General features: G+C 37.9%; 1 protein-coding gene across 4 annotated transcripts in view; it reads right to left on the reverse strand.

The window, feature by feature from the left end:
• Positions 1–3,957: 3,957 nt before the first annotated feature.
• Positions 3,958–15,313, reverse strand: part of CkIIbeta (casein kinase II subunit beta) — a 42,224-nt gene continuing 30,868 nt past the window's right edge. For all 4 annotated transcript variants that reach the window (XM_083110014.1, XM_083110013.1, XM_083110015.1 and 1 more), the window contains 5 exons: positions 11,063–11,138; positions 9,821–9,923; positions 8,387–8,578; positions 4,951–5,140; positions 3,958–4,595 (listed from right to left, as the gene is read on the reverse strand). In XM_083110014.1, coding sequence (XP_082966140.1) covers positions 4,487–4,595; positions 4,951–5,140; positions 8,387–8,578; positions 9,821–9,923; positions 11,063–11,134 — 666 coding nt within the window. In that variant the 5' untranslated portion in view covers positions 11,135–11,138 and the 3' untranslated portion in view covers positions 3,958–4,486. The remainder of the gene's footprint in view (positions 4,596–4,950; positions 5,141–8,386; positions 8,579–9,820; positions 9,924–11,062; positions 11,139–15,313) is intronic.

Here is a 15,313-nt window from a genome sequence, read left to right on the forward strand (position 1 = left end):
TGAAAGTTTCAATAAACCATGCGTCGTTCGTACATTTTGCTGTTCCATTCACAGGGTCTTGCCAGTCAATTGAGAGGTTGAAGTCCCCGAAAAGCGCAACGTCTCCCAGGGCAACTGCCGCAAGCAAAGAATCTCGACATTCTTCGAGGAGGAACAAAGGACTGTTTTTGTGGCCTATAGTAAGAGCCAAGGAGAAGCTTCTTGGCACCGGTCACTGAAACTTCCACCCACAGTATTTCACAGTTCCGTTTTAAGTCGTCGCGTACTTTGCTTGGCCATTTTGAGTTAACACAGATCATAACGCCCCCACCACGAGTCGCACGATCGTTCCGATATATGGTGAAATGGCTTGCGAATGGCAGCTCACTGTCACAAACGTTTTTTTGAAACCACGTTTCAGTAAAAATTAGGCAGTCATATGCCATGAGTTCACACGCAAAAATTGCACAGTCACCAAGCTTATTCATAATGCTCTGTGTATTTTGGTAATACACAGAGAAATTTGCCACCGTTTTCACAGGCCCCGGATTCACATGTATGTCCCCGCAGATCAAGGCCATGCACAGGAGGTGAAAGTACCGGACCGGGGTCCCCTTACCTGCCGAGCATTGTTCCCTGCTGCTGGGCTCTATTTCCGTTGATATAGTTTTCTGTGCCATCGGAAGTTTCATATTCCCAAGAGGACGAATCAAATAATACTCCCATAAGCACAATGCACTTCTTCTTGCTTCCTATGGCCATCCTGGCAGTGTTGCCAAACCTGATTTGCATAAGAGCTAAATTTCAGCTTAAATGGAGTTAAAACTGACTTTCAAGGTTCTAGATTTACGAAGGCTGGATAAAGTACCTCCTAGGGTAATTTTAAATGTCAAAGGGGTGGGGCACTGCTATTACCTTTAACTTTAAAGTAATGACAATTTATTCTTAGTTTTCCCGCATCATCACCCATCTCGATAATCCACCAATGGTCATATGAAATTGAAAATAAAGGCTTCCTGGATAACAATACTATGTCTGATTGATTTGTTGTTTTAAGTTCACTTTATGCACAGTAAAGCTAATTTGGACGACCTACAATTTTAAATGGGATCCGAACCACTATGTGCCTCCACCAGGTATCGAACCAGGGACAATTTGATTACAAGGTGACGACACTACCACTGTGCCATTTGGAGCAATATTATGTCCTCTCCACGGTGCTTTAAAGAAGTAGCTGGGGAGGTAAGAGACGGTGAGCGACACAGCCAATATAACAATATCACATCATGTGCAAAATTTCATATGCTCGCGGCAAAAGTTGTGCTATGTGAGCTGAAGCCAGTGATGGCATCATATTGGGGCATGAAGGCGGCACCTCAGTTCACAGGAAAACGAGTGCACGAAGAAGCCAGCCAAGTTGGCAACACTGAATCGGATGGAAGAGCCTAGCAGAAACTGTTCCACATGCCCTTAATTCTGGAAATTATATGACACTGAGGTTAAGCACAAATGTAAATTTGCACATTGCAAATCAAAGCCACGAAATCAAAAAACAATGGAATGTCGATTTTACGTTTCCTTGTATTATAAATCCAATCTTTATTGTCCCAATAGAGTAAAATGTGACAAAATTTTTCCTAATTTTAAATTTCCCAGCATTTTAAGTTTTTGCATCTTCACTAAAAAAAAATGTAAAATCGAGGTTCCACTGAATAAAGATTTTAAGGTACCTTTATCAGTTATTTTACCCTTACTTGATTGTAAATGAATACTGTAGTATGAAGATAAATGGGCCAAGTCGTGAGACACTATACAGAAACTGGTAACATACATTTGATGCAAAGTTGCTGTGAGCAGCAAGCTTGTCTTTCAGACATTGCAAAATTGCAGCATTGTGTTTGGCTCTGAACAGTGGTGGTAGACAAATCCAGCACCTCAGGTAATGGGGGCATGCTCATACAGTGGAACCTCAATTTTATGTTTTTCAGGGAACCAAGGAGTGGGGAAAATGTAAAATCCATGAAAATGTTATAGTGGTTTGGCTCTACTGAGAGCATCGAGATTAAATGTATAACGCAGGAAAAATGTAAAGTTGGGGTTCCACTGTATATTTATACATATTCAAAATGTAACGAGATTAGGGTAGGGTGACCATACGTCCCGTTTCAGAGGCATGTCACGGTCGTCCCGTTGATATTATTAAAAAACACTATTTGTCGCATTTTATAAAAGTCTAGGAGTTAGAATGAAAACCAAATCTAAATTTCATGCTAAAAAATGTTGATGGAATTTTTAAACTAGTGTCGTGGATGTCGAGAATGTTCGAGCAGATGTTTGTATTGTTTTGTGTGTGTTCAGTTATTTGTAGAAAAACGAATAAGCATGGTCAAGAAGTGTACATGTAGTTTTAATATTAACCAGCAACAAGTATTTAAATTCCTGTATCTTGACACAAACTCAAAAGACAAATGTCGTGTTGTGTGTCAGTTATGAGCGGTTGGTGAAGAATAAAGATGTCCTCAAGAAGATTAGTTCTTCTGATAAATAAATCTGGCATTCCTCAACTTCAGCGTAGAGCTAACATCAAAGAGACCTGAGACACTATATACCGTATTTACTCATGTACTTGCGCACTTTTTTCCAAATTTTTTTGCCCCCCAAAACTGTGGTGCATATTTTGCATGGAATAATTCAGACAGCCAACATGAAATCATACAGGGTCATTCCATGATTTTGGAACACTTGCATTGATTTTTTATGTTTACAGAACCCTATCATGTTATATATCGTTGTAAAGCTTGAATCCTGCAGTTTCTGAATATGGAAACAGTATTCCATACAAGATAACGACACTAATGTGAAATGCGGTTGAAATAAGTTCATCAAAAAATGAAGAAAAGAAACGTTCGGATTTTTATGGTACTTTGGATGAAAGAAATCACAAGGAAAAAATATAATGAAAATTAAAATGTATTACTGGCCAAATAATATGACATACATGGAGTGTGTAAACTCCTTAATGGAAGAAATCTTGTGCTGCTAACTGCTATTTGGAAGCTCCTGAATGTGCCCCGTATAAATGTTACATTAGTCACGGAAAGAAAAAGAAGGAATGTGCAATTGAATAGGTATGACGTCATTCACTCTTGATCAGCATAGCAACAAAATTACAACCTACAACTAAGAAAGCCATTTCTTGAAACTGGATTGTACTGCGCATTATATACGAGATATAATTTTTGTCACTTTTACCCATCCAAAACCAGAGTGTGCAGTATACACGCACCCGCACTATGCACACGTAAATACGGTAATTCATACCAAGATTATAAGCTCTTCACAATGGGAGATCATATTTCATTTGTTGTTTATGATGTAAATAATATTAATAACAATGCGTTAATAATAATAATATTTTTATAATTAGGCCTAACCGATTTTACGTGGGGGAGGGGGGAAACTGACCTTGGGATGTCCCGTTTTGGGTTTAAAATATTATGGTCCCCCTAGATTAGGGCTGATCCTACGCTGACTTATCAGTATTGGAAAATAAATAGATGTGATTTATTCACAGATATCAGCCAATACTTAAAAAAAGAAGTAAAGTGCTCCCTTGTGCCTAGCACCATGCCATGAAGGCATATAGGGGGTGTGGGGGTAACGCCCCACACTTTCTGCATCCGGTCGTGAGTGAGGGTGATGTGATCAGCATCATGCCCCTGACCTCCTTTACCCCCAGGGTTTCCCCCAGGTACCCATGTCATTCGACGCTGGGTGGGCGCCGGGGTTGCTTCCAATGTTAGAAAAGTTCCCGAATTTGAATCGGCCGGGGATTGAACCTGGGACCTTGAGCATGGTAAATTATGCCAAATTGTTAATTTTCTTTTCTTTTGCGGCAGTATTATGTGGAAAGAATGTATTTTGAGGACAAAGTACATCTATTTTAATATTCTTCAATACTCTATAACACATTCTGACAGCAGTTTCATAAGAAATTTTATTTTAACAGATTTTCACATACAAATTCCTTGGAGCCACAGTAACATGCATACCTGTACATGTACAAATATGGGATTATGATCCTACTAGTATCTTTGCAGTTAATTCAACACTAAACTGAAGTCACATCTGGTATCTATGGTTATCATAGCACAAAAAAAAATGCATTATGGCATTTAGAAAAGTGGAAAAACCATGATTCCTTTAATGTTTTTTCAAAAGGAGAACAATGTTAAATCCAAACACCTAGAAGAAAGGAAGTAGGGGGGAAGGGGACTAAGTGGCTCAGACTATGGGTGAGTATAAATGCAGTATTATTAGAAATACTTCATAGTACAACTACAAATAATACAATTTATTTTTTTCTCTTTTGGACTTTGAAGTTGAAATTTATCATTCACTTTTTTTTTAGAAGAACTATCAACAGAAACTAAACTAAAAACATCACATTGTTCTTCCTTAGTACATAAACCACTTTTGATTAATAAGATAAGATTCGATAATCCTTTCAGCGCTTTCCATTGTTGTAGCTCACAGTCCTTAGAGGTGCTTTGAAGTTTGCTGCCGCCTGCTGCTGAATCTGATATGCCAGTGGATGGATTTTGAAACCATAAAGCCTGCAAAAAATGATATGTGTAAGAAAACTATAAACAATGATAGATTTTGTGACTTCTCTTTCCTACAAAACATATGCATTGGCCTAAAAGGCTTATGATAGGGATAATATTATATTTTTTACATCACAGAATGGAGTAATCTGGAGAGGATTATACTGACTGTATGTCCAGATGCTTAAGCCTTGATGGTCTGCAACATTGCGGTTACCAAGTAAGTCACACCTTACACGCCCTTCATTTTGAGTAAAAGGTTTCCAAAACTCTGTAGACACGCACATATATATATTTAAGCTTGTAAAACTAGTGCCATTGTTAGGCACCCATGTTCTTCTCAGAACTTTAACTGTATAATTACCTAGGTACAAACTGATTCGCTGGTCGCTTTGGTCTGTATTCTGGATGAACCATGAACAGCATGTGGGGAAAGCCTGTCCCAAAATAGGCTCCATCTGTGTGATGATGTCGAGATGACTTTGGAGTGTACACATCCATGCACTTTGGGCAGTACGACTTCACCATAGCCTCGCCAGGTACATCGGATAAACCTTTCAAAAAATAGAATACATCAGTATCCTTTACAAAGGTAAATTAAAACATGAAAAGAAGTACAGAGTAAATAAGACACATCAGAAATATTTATAATTATAATTTAGGGCTGAGCTGAAACCACTTGCAAAATAATCTAAGTTATAAAAGGTAAAGGTAAAGTGTTCCCCTGTGCATAGCACCACGCCATGAAGGCGTATAGGGGGTGTGGGGGTAACGCCCCACACTTTCTTGATCCGGTCGTGAGTGGGGGTGATGTGATCAGCATCATGCCCCTGACCGCCTTTACCCCCCAGGGTTTCCCCCAGGTACCCATGTTATTCGACGATGGGTGGGCGCCGGAGCCGCTTCCATCGTTAGAAAAGTTCCCGGATTTGAACCGGCCGGGGATCGAACCCGGGACCTTTAGCATGGTAGTCAGACGCGTTACCGACTGAGCCACCGCGGCTTATAAGTTATGTTTAGTGGTTTTTATTGATTTTATCCGCGATATTTCGACAATTTTTTCTGGGAAACCAGAACGAAACGTCATAGATAAAATCAATAAAAACCACTAAAAATAACTGTGTTAGATTATTTTGCATGTACAAAAAGTGGTTATGTGAACCTTCAAGAAGAAAACTGAAACCATTTTCAACCAATACCCATACCCATATCAATTCCCCACTGATAATGATACTAATGAACATTGTAACATGTAACAATTTAAATTTTTTCGGAATATTTATAAATATTAATAAAAAAACAATACATTTGAATTGCACCGTAAGTTTTACCTCAAAATTCACACAAGTATGCATATATGGTAATTCCAGTATAACATAACTGCTATTTAAAACCAAGAATGATTTTTCCACAAAATATTGGTGCAAATATAAACAAAAATTGTGAACATATGAAGTGGAACCTCGATTGTACACTACCGACAAAAAGTTTAAGACCACCATGAAAAATGGCCAAAACATCAGTATGGAGTGTTGTATGGAACCAACAGTTCCTGTCCAAGAAAGACGTGACGATGATACACATGGAAAATGCAATGTAGTCTAGTTTGAACCCCGTAAGACGCAAAACCAATTTTTTTCCGAATGTGTAGCATGTGGTTGAAAAAATGGAAAGTGACAAAAATGTTGCTGTAGCTGGCAACATTGCAGCTGTGTGCGTGAAACCGGTCAGTACGGTAGCCAGACTCATGCACATCCTTATCAGTGGCTCAGGGTCAGTTGCTGTTCATGCAGGCGACATTGCGAGCCCATTATTGTGTGTGAGGTGTGCAAGGTAAGTGGAGCTGTGTGAAATGGCCCGTCATCGTGGGGAACAGGCGATTTCGGTTGAAAAGCATGCTGTGATATGTGCACTGAAAGATGAAGGTTATTCGGAATGCGAGATAGCAAGAAAACTGAATATTTCCAAGACTGTTGTTCATTGTGCATTGGACAGATACCGTAAAACCAACAGTCATGCTGACCGTGCACGTAGTGGAAGAGCTCGTGTAACGTCTGCAGCTGACGATAGATATATTACAGTAACTAGCAAATGGAACAGGCGCCTAACAGCACCAGTCATCGCTGCTTCCCTGAATAACAGCCGAGTGACGCCTGTGGCTGTGTCAACGGTGAAGAATAGGTTGCGTGAAGAAGGGCTGCATGGCAGAGTAGCTGCTAGAAAGCCATTGTTACGACGTGTGAACAAGACGAAACGATTGGCCTGGGCTAAAATGCACCAAGGTTGGACTGTGGATTACTGGAAACGGGTACTTTGGACCGACGAATCCAAATATGAATTATTTGGCAGCAATAGGTGAACCTTTGTGCGTCGAAAGGTCGGTGAGAGAATGAAAGAAGAGTGTCTTGTTCCCACAGTGAAACATGGGGGTGGAAGTGTAATGGTGTGGGGATGTTTTGCCGGAAACCAGATGGGCGACCTTCATAAAATTCAGGGAACATTGGTAAAAGAAGGGTATCATCAGATATTGGTGACAATGCCATACCCTATGGTCGTCGTCTTGTTGGTAATGGGTTTATTTTTCAGCAAGATAATGATCCCAAACATACATCCAAATTGTGCACGCGGTATTTGGAACGCAAGGCAACAGCAGGGGCATTAGTTCTCATGACGTGACCACCACAGTCTGCTGATCTTTCATCAATTGAACTGCTATGGGACCAAATCGATAGGGACATCAGGAAGAAGTTACCCAGCAACACTCAACAGCTATGGGAATTCATCAAGGATGCCTGGCGTAACATTCAACCATCCTATCTGGACAAACTATTGGAGCGCATGCCACGTGTTTGCGCTGCTGTCATTAAGGCCCATGGCGGGCATATTGATGAAAGCAAAATTTGAGGTGACATTAGTATGTATAGTGGCTGTACCTATGTTTGTACATTGCCAAGCAGATTCTTACATCTGTTTCTTGTACATTAATTACGAAATACATTCATTTCTACTGATTTTTGGCACCTTTTCCTGGTGGTCTTAAACTTATTGTCAGTAGTGTACATTTTTCAGGGGACCAAGGTGAAAACTTAAAATGTGGGAAAATTTAAAATTTTGGGTAATTTTGCAGTATTTTGCTCTATTGGGACCATGAAGATTGATTGTTTGCAAAAAGTCCTTGCCAAGTTCAAGTTTGGTAAAATTAAAAGGGATTTTACTGACGGACCAATGTAACAATTCAGGTGATACGGACATGACATGAGTGGATCCAGAAATTATCTTTGGAAGGGGCAAATTTTAGTCGAGAAGGTTGACCAGTCAAGAATCTATTCTAACCTACATTTGAAGCATTACACAAAAACAATATACAGGACTATAAAAAGAAACCAAGCTGATCTCCATGATGTAGTGATTACCAGATTGCACTGCAAAAGTACAAGCCTTGGGTCTGAATCCACATTAAAATATTGATGTTTATTGTTTGTTTTCACCATTTCTGTAATTGCAAATGTGACGATAAATCTGGCAGCATAAAAATATGATGTAAATGAAAAAAGACTATTTTTTATTCTCAAGAATTCCATTATTACTGTTAAATACACAATGAATACTTGGATCATCAATAATATTAAGCATTAAAAAAAAAACTGGTCTGGGCAATTGGGAGGGAGGGAGGGAGGATGGGGTGGGTAAAATGCCCATGTATCTGAACCTGCAATTGATTACCAAATTAATCTTTCCATTCCCTATCAACACTCACACAGAATATATAAATACAAACATAATTATGATATATATATTACCTATTGGAAGCATGGGCTGACTTTCACAATATACTCGTGGACAATGTCCAAAGTCGCCAGCTTGATATTTCTCTATCATTTGAGCAATGCCTCTATTTGTGAGAATGTAGCGTGCATGAATTAATCCATACAGCATCTCTGCAGCTTGTTCAATAAGATCAGATTGGTTGGGATTATCGTCCAATTCATCATCTAGGAGAAACGGAAATAAAGAAATAATACATTTAATTTCACTAATTACACAATTATAAAATTAATTCCCTAGTATTTTAAAATAAATTTTCAGATACATTTAACTTTCTAATAAATAATTATCAAATTTTTATTGTATGCAATATTCAAATAAATCAATTTTATTAAGATAAACTTAACAAGTAACATCATTTAATAAAAATACACGAGCACCAGGCACAAGTCATGGCAATTATATTTTTTCTCAAAGTGAAATGGTGATACCACAATATGATTGTATGTCCCGAAGAATGTAGGATACCACAAACTGCCCCTTTCTATTTGTATATTTTGTGCCAGTCCCACATTCTTGTGACAAAAAAAATAGCTGAATCCTTTGAAATTAATCAGAAATAACCTTTAAATTGTGCAACGCGGAAATATGAAATTTCACGTTAATTCCACGTTTATCGCATCCATCATGTAAAAAATAGTTGCCATGACTTATGGTCTAATACTCATATATGAAACATTCCCCAAACATGGGGAAATGTTTATAAGTCCATTTAATGATCAGATAGGTTGCTCAGCACTGAATTTACAGTTTAGAGTTAGTTCTGAACTACTATGTGCTTCCACCAGGGATTGAACCTTTTATTACAAGATGACATAGGGGAGACCCTGTTATTTTTTAAGACGAAACCATTTGTAGTCATAGAAAATTACCCATAAATGAAAACCCTGATTAGATCCAACAAGGTTCTTGTTGTTAAGACAATTGTTCACAGCAATTGCATACAGCCATATCCTCTACAGATACATCCCCAACCCTGCTTTGGCCAGTCAGCATACAAACGAGGATCAGTGTAGAACAAGCACTGGGAGAACTGTATGTCCACAACCATTCAGGGTCTGACAGTTGCATGTAAGCGACACTGAAGGAGCATTACATTTTTATGGGGTTGATTCCCAAGGATATCAATCCTTTGACAAGTATCTAATTTTGTGATTTTCCAGAAGGTTAACTAGATGTTAAAGCACGTACTGTGCACTTTTCTTCAAATAAGTACCCTACAACGTTATATCTTACTTAATACGTAAAAGCCCATGTTAAATTTGAGCACTTTTCACGACGATCTTCGCCAAACTCCAGTCCCCTTTTACGTAGCAACATCCACAGACCCTGGGTATTCCATATGACCCTACTAACTGGATCACCATTAGACTTATGCTTATACAAACACACACACACACACAACTAACCTGGTTCTAAATCCAAGATCATATCCAGCGCCTGTCGATAGTGAGGGACCTGCTCATTTAGTCCTGTCAAATTAAACTTATCCTGAATGTAGTCCTCATCAACCTGCAAGGGAAAGATATATTTATTTATTATCTATTATTTACTAGGATTTTGCAAATAAAATAACTCTCTTTTTTTGTTTTGCTTGTATTTGATTTACTTTAAATTATGATAATAAGTATGAACAGTGACTAAATGAGAAAGATGAAAAGAATCACAAACACACATGGACAGGATACGTAAGAAGATGCCTGGAGAATAATACTGACTGTGGATACTAAAGTCTTGTTTGACTGCAGAAATGTTTGATTGGTTTGCTTTATCTCACTTCACTTTTCTGCCACTTTTGGCTAATTGCGAAGATGAGGATGAATGATGAAACACACACAAAGAACATCGATGCCTAGGCAGAAATTAATTTTCTAGTGCAGTGGGTCCCCAAAATGTGCACCACGGTGACACCGCAAAATATAATCAATCAATGATGTGATTGTTCCAAATATGTTCTTATTTAGTACTTTTTACATGTAAACTGTTTCTGAATTTGAAATGTGTGTTCATTTTTTAACTTAAGGCAAGCAACCTAACCACACTAACTGAGTATTACTAGTGTTAGATAGGCCTACATTCTGACTTGGGCGCCATGGAAAAATCTTGAAACACTAAGGGTGCCGTGAAACAAAAAAAGTTTGGGAATCCCTGTCCTAGTGTATGCTAAGTAACATTAAGCATTTGCTGATGGTGAATTTGTTGATAAGAGTCTTATTGCTATATGAGGTCTTCCTCCATTATTAGGATTCCTAACAAAATGAATAATAATTATTCAAATAACCAATCTTAAAAAACTAATAATAATTACTATTATAATTATTATTAACTTTATATTTTGCTGAAACATTGTGTTCTGATAAAAGTGACCACCATCTAAGGCAATTATTACTTCTGCTTATTCACGAGGAATCACTAGTTTCTCTATGACAACTGCAGGTTAAATATGTTGTGAACAGTTTTTTATACAATTTAGCTAAAAAGTAATGCACTTTCTTTGAACACTAGCATATCTTTACACACACACACATTCTAACACAAATCAAGAGATATTTTATGGGCTTATTTGTCAAGTACTGGTGTCAAGATTTCAATCTTAGAATGAAAACTAATGAAGCTTTAAAATGCATTATTACAATGATTTGATTTCCTACCTCACAAAAGAATTCATTTCCTCGGAGGCCGCAGAACCAAGAAATCCACGACACCTCCTCAGAACTGCTCATTTTCCTGAAAAGAAGCAGAGTTTTAAATAACATGTACAAAGTCTTCAACAGCGAACAAAGTCTTCAACAGAGTTACTGCATTAATGTTATGACCAGGGAACATATTTATACGTAATAAAAATGTGCTAAGCATGTAAATACATATTTAGTTATTTTCACCAAAATATGGACTTAAAATTGTATAAATTTGCCTTTTTAAAAACATATGACACTACACAAGCTACATAAAATACCGTATGTTTACATTGACATTAATTGTAAAACAACACAAAATGTGTTTTAATTTTCTGTTTCCAAAACAATGAATAACAACATTTGTTGTAAGTGTTCGAACGTAAATTTCCTTCTGTTCTCTTAAAATTGATTTATATTGACTAAAACTGTGTTCAATATCACAAGAAATAATGGGAGTTTATATCAAATTTCTCAGTTATTCGTAAGAAATTCACTCAACTCTTTTGGTCACATGGAGACATGTAGTTATTGCACAAATGTGAAGTATATGTTGAGAAATGTTCTGAATAATGGAAATAATATGTAAAATATGAGCCAAAACCTAATATATATAAAAAATATGGAAAATAAAAACTCAATATTCCGACTCTGTATGCCATGATGTGCAAAGATAATACAAAATATAACTGACCTCAGCTCCATACATAAATATGTATTTACATATAAATCTGTTCCCTTGTTACGACTCTAATGGGTAAAAGGTACGCCATAAAGACACACAAGGGGATGTGTCTGGCCATCCTCCTCATCAGGTACTGATTGTTGAGAGCCACTTTATGATAAAATATTCTTCTAGGAGCCAATCATGTGCTCACACAATGCACAACAGAATAATGAGGATCCTTTATTCTTGATCTATTGCTATACATGCAAATTGCTGCCATGTAGTAAACAATTTTAAGCTTACAAGAATATTCCCATGTTACCTTGCCATTTTATCATCAGTCTTTCGAGGCTATGGTAGGATATAATTAAAGGTGACACATGCTAGTAATGGGAATGATTAATCTATACTGTATCACAGGCCTGGTCAACACACTGTAATTGTGAACGAGCACTCTCATCTCATGTTGACTGCACAGGGTATTTACCAAAATAACAAATCCTAAATTCTTGACTTTTTCATTACTTTTCTTGACCTCTTTTAATTTTTTTTAACATTTATTTAATCGCCCACTAGTTAGGTACAGATGGAAATTGATCAAATAGATATTTTTATTCAATGAAAAACTCTACCACAAGGCCGGTTAAGGTAAGAACTGAAGCTGTACTTCAACAAAGAGACTTAGACTTGCTTTCATCATTAATACATGCAAAAATAACGGATTCAGACTTCATTCTGGATGAGGAATGGCCACATTATTTTATTTAATATTTTCACAAAACTTCACGCATCAAGAATGTGATTCTTAAGAAACAAAGTCAACAAATCTTAACCACTACTGAATACAATTTTAGATTTCCAAAAATTAAATTCTATCAAATCCCAGTACAGATATATAACAATGTAATTCATATACTCATGTTTTCCGTGAAGCTGTTTTAAGTTATTTTCTATTAATTTCGGTAGCCACTGCCACCATCCTCGTTGGAATTTGTTGTGTCGTTGCTTGGTGCGTTTCTGCTGATTATTCCTAAATTGCTGCTAGGTGTGCTGTTGTTGCCTGTATGTCTGCGTATGTGTCGTCTGCTGTTCACCGGTGTTAATTGCTGCAGTAACGGAAGCCAGACTTGATGTGCCTGACCACTATCTATGTCAAGTTCATGGTTGTAGTGCATGATGGTATGTGTTCCTTTGATTTTTGTGTCTATGAGAGTGTGTGCTTTGTATATTGACATGTACTTTTTGAATAGTGTGGTTGTGGAATTTGATATGCTTAGCAAGTCCGGGGGTGGGTTGGTCTTTTTTTGCATTTGATAGGTGCTGCTGAATTCTCTCACTGATGGGCCTGATGGATCTGCCAATGTAATGAGCCTTGCACTCACATTCCGCATGATAGAGACAGCTGGGTTGTTGAGGGGGAGTATCGTTTATGTTTGTTTAGTTGGTCAGCTATTTTGGAGGTTGGTTTGTGTGCTATTTGGATGTTGTAGGGGCGGAGGGCTTTGGTAAGGCGGTTGGATGTGGTAGGATGGTAGGGAAAGGCAAACCACTTGGTTTTGTTACTGGGATCTGGTTGCAATGGTGGATCAGGTTATGTTAATGGTGCAGGTTGTCTGACTTGCATTTCAACTTTACTGCACCATGTGGAGAGTTGACATTCAGTATATCCATGTTTTAGTGCCAGTTCCGTGATGGTTGCTATCTCGCCCCTCAGGTCTTCTTCTCTGGAACAGTAGGAGAAGGCTCTTAGGAAGAAGTTTGGCCATACATTGGCCTTTTGCTTGGGTGGATGGTTGGATAGTGCATGGATATATTGGTTACCCGCACCTGAAAACTGTGGTTGTGAATTTGTTTCTCCCGCAGCTGATGGTGAGGTCCAAGAAATTAATTTTGCCTTGCTTTTCATGTTCTATGGTGAATTTTAGTTTGGGGTGGATGCTATCAAGTTTTTCCAACAACAGGTTGATATCAAGTTTTTGTATAGGACTATGGTGTCATCAGCATACAGTCTATATCTGATAAAATTGAGTTCTGGAGTATGCTTCTTTCAGCCAAATGCATAACTATGTTTGCTATGGGAGCTGATAGTGGGCCTTCAGATTGTTCATAGAAATATTTTCAAATTGAAAATAATTGTGTCTTAAGCACACTTCTAGTAAACTGGCAGTTTCGACTACTTCTAGTGTGGGAACTTTGTTTATGGTCAGCCACGTTTCAACTAATGTTAGGGCTAGGTTTATGGTATTGAATTATACATATCCACTATGTTGATGCTTGCAATTTTGGCACTATCTGCTTGCACTATGGATGTTACTAGCAACCAAAGCCCTCCGCCCCTACAACATCCAAATAGCACACAAACCAAACTCCAAAATAGCTGACCAACTAAACAAACATAAACGATACTTCCCCTCAACAACCCAGATGTCTATGATGTGGAATGCAAGTGCAAGGCTCATTACATTGGCAGATCCATCACGCTCATCAGTGAGAGAATTCAGCAGCACCTATCAAATGCAAAAATGGCCCAACCCACCACCGGACTTGCTAAGCACATCAAATTCCACAACCATACTATTGAAAAAGTACATTTCAAATACAAAGCACACACTCTCATAGACACAAAAATCAAAGAAACACACGCCATCATGCACTACAACCATGAACTTAACATAGATAGTGGTCAGGCACACCACGGCTGGTTTCCTTTATTGCAGCATTTAACACCGGTGAACAGCAGACGACACATACGCAGACATACAGGCAACATCACACCTAGCGGCGATTTAGGAAGACACGGAAGAAACAGCAGAAAAACACCAAGCAACAACACAACAAATTCCAACGAGGATGGTGGCAGTGGCTACCGAAATTAATAGAAAATAACTTAAAACAGCTTCGTGAAAAATGTGAGTACCTGAAATATCTATTACCACGTCTTGCATTCCCATTGTATGAATAACAATGTAAATTCACTATACTGTAAAAAATAGCAAAAATTCTTGACCACAAGCTTAAGTTCTTGACTTTCTTGGCCTACCTGTTGATTTCCTGACAGGTAGACACCTTGCTGCAGACATTGCAGTCATCTCACATTGGAGGAAGTGCTCCACAAGTGAAGTCACTCAATGCTGATCTATCAGTACCAGTACAATGTAGACTTATGTATTTACAAGTAAATTTGACTACTAACTTACTCATCTCTATTTCCACACACAGCTTAATTCAGGGTGCAGTTTGGTATAATTGCAGTATTTTTATAGGATTACATAAAATAAAATTATGAAAACTCAGTAAAAAGAGAGAGTTTTAGCTATGAGGATTCTCCTCCAGTGAAACTATCAATGCTTGTGCTGCAACATTCACTGATAGTATGTTAATGAGACAAATAAGGTTTAGGGAGGTTTCAATCGAAATCATTCAGGCAGGATATCCTCCAGGAATCTATACGTTACTATACAAGCCCACTGAGTGAAAAGGATTAGGTTTACTTAAAATCTTTCTATTCCTCCTGCAATATACAAATAACTGGACTAACTATTAAAATAACGAAACGGCTA

The sequence above is a fragment of the Lepisma saccharinum genome, chromosome 23, assembly GCF_977018435.1.
Source record: "Lepisma saccharinum chromosome 23, izLepSacc3.1, whole genome shotgun sequence".
Taxonomy (NCBI): Eukaryota; Metazoa; Arthropoda; class Insecta; order Zygentoma; family Lepismatidae; genus Lepisma; species Lepisma saccharinum.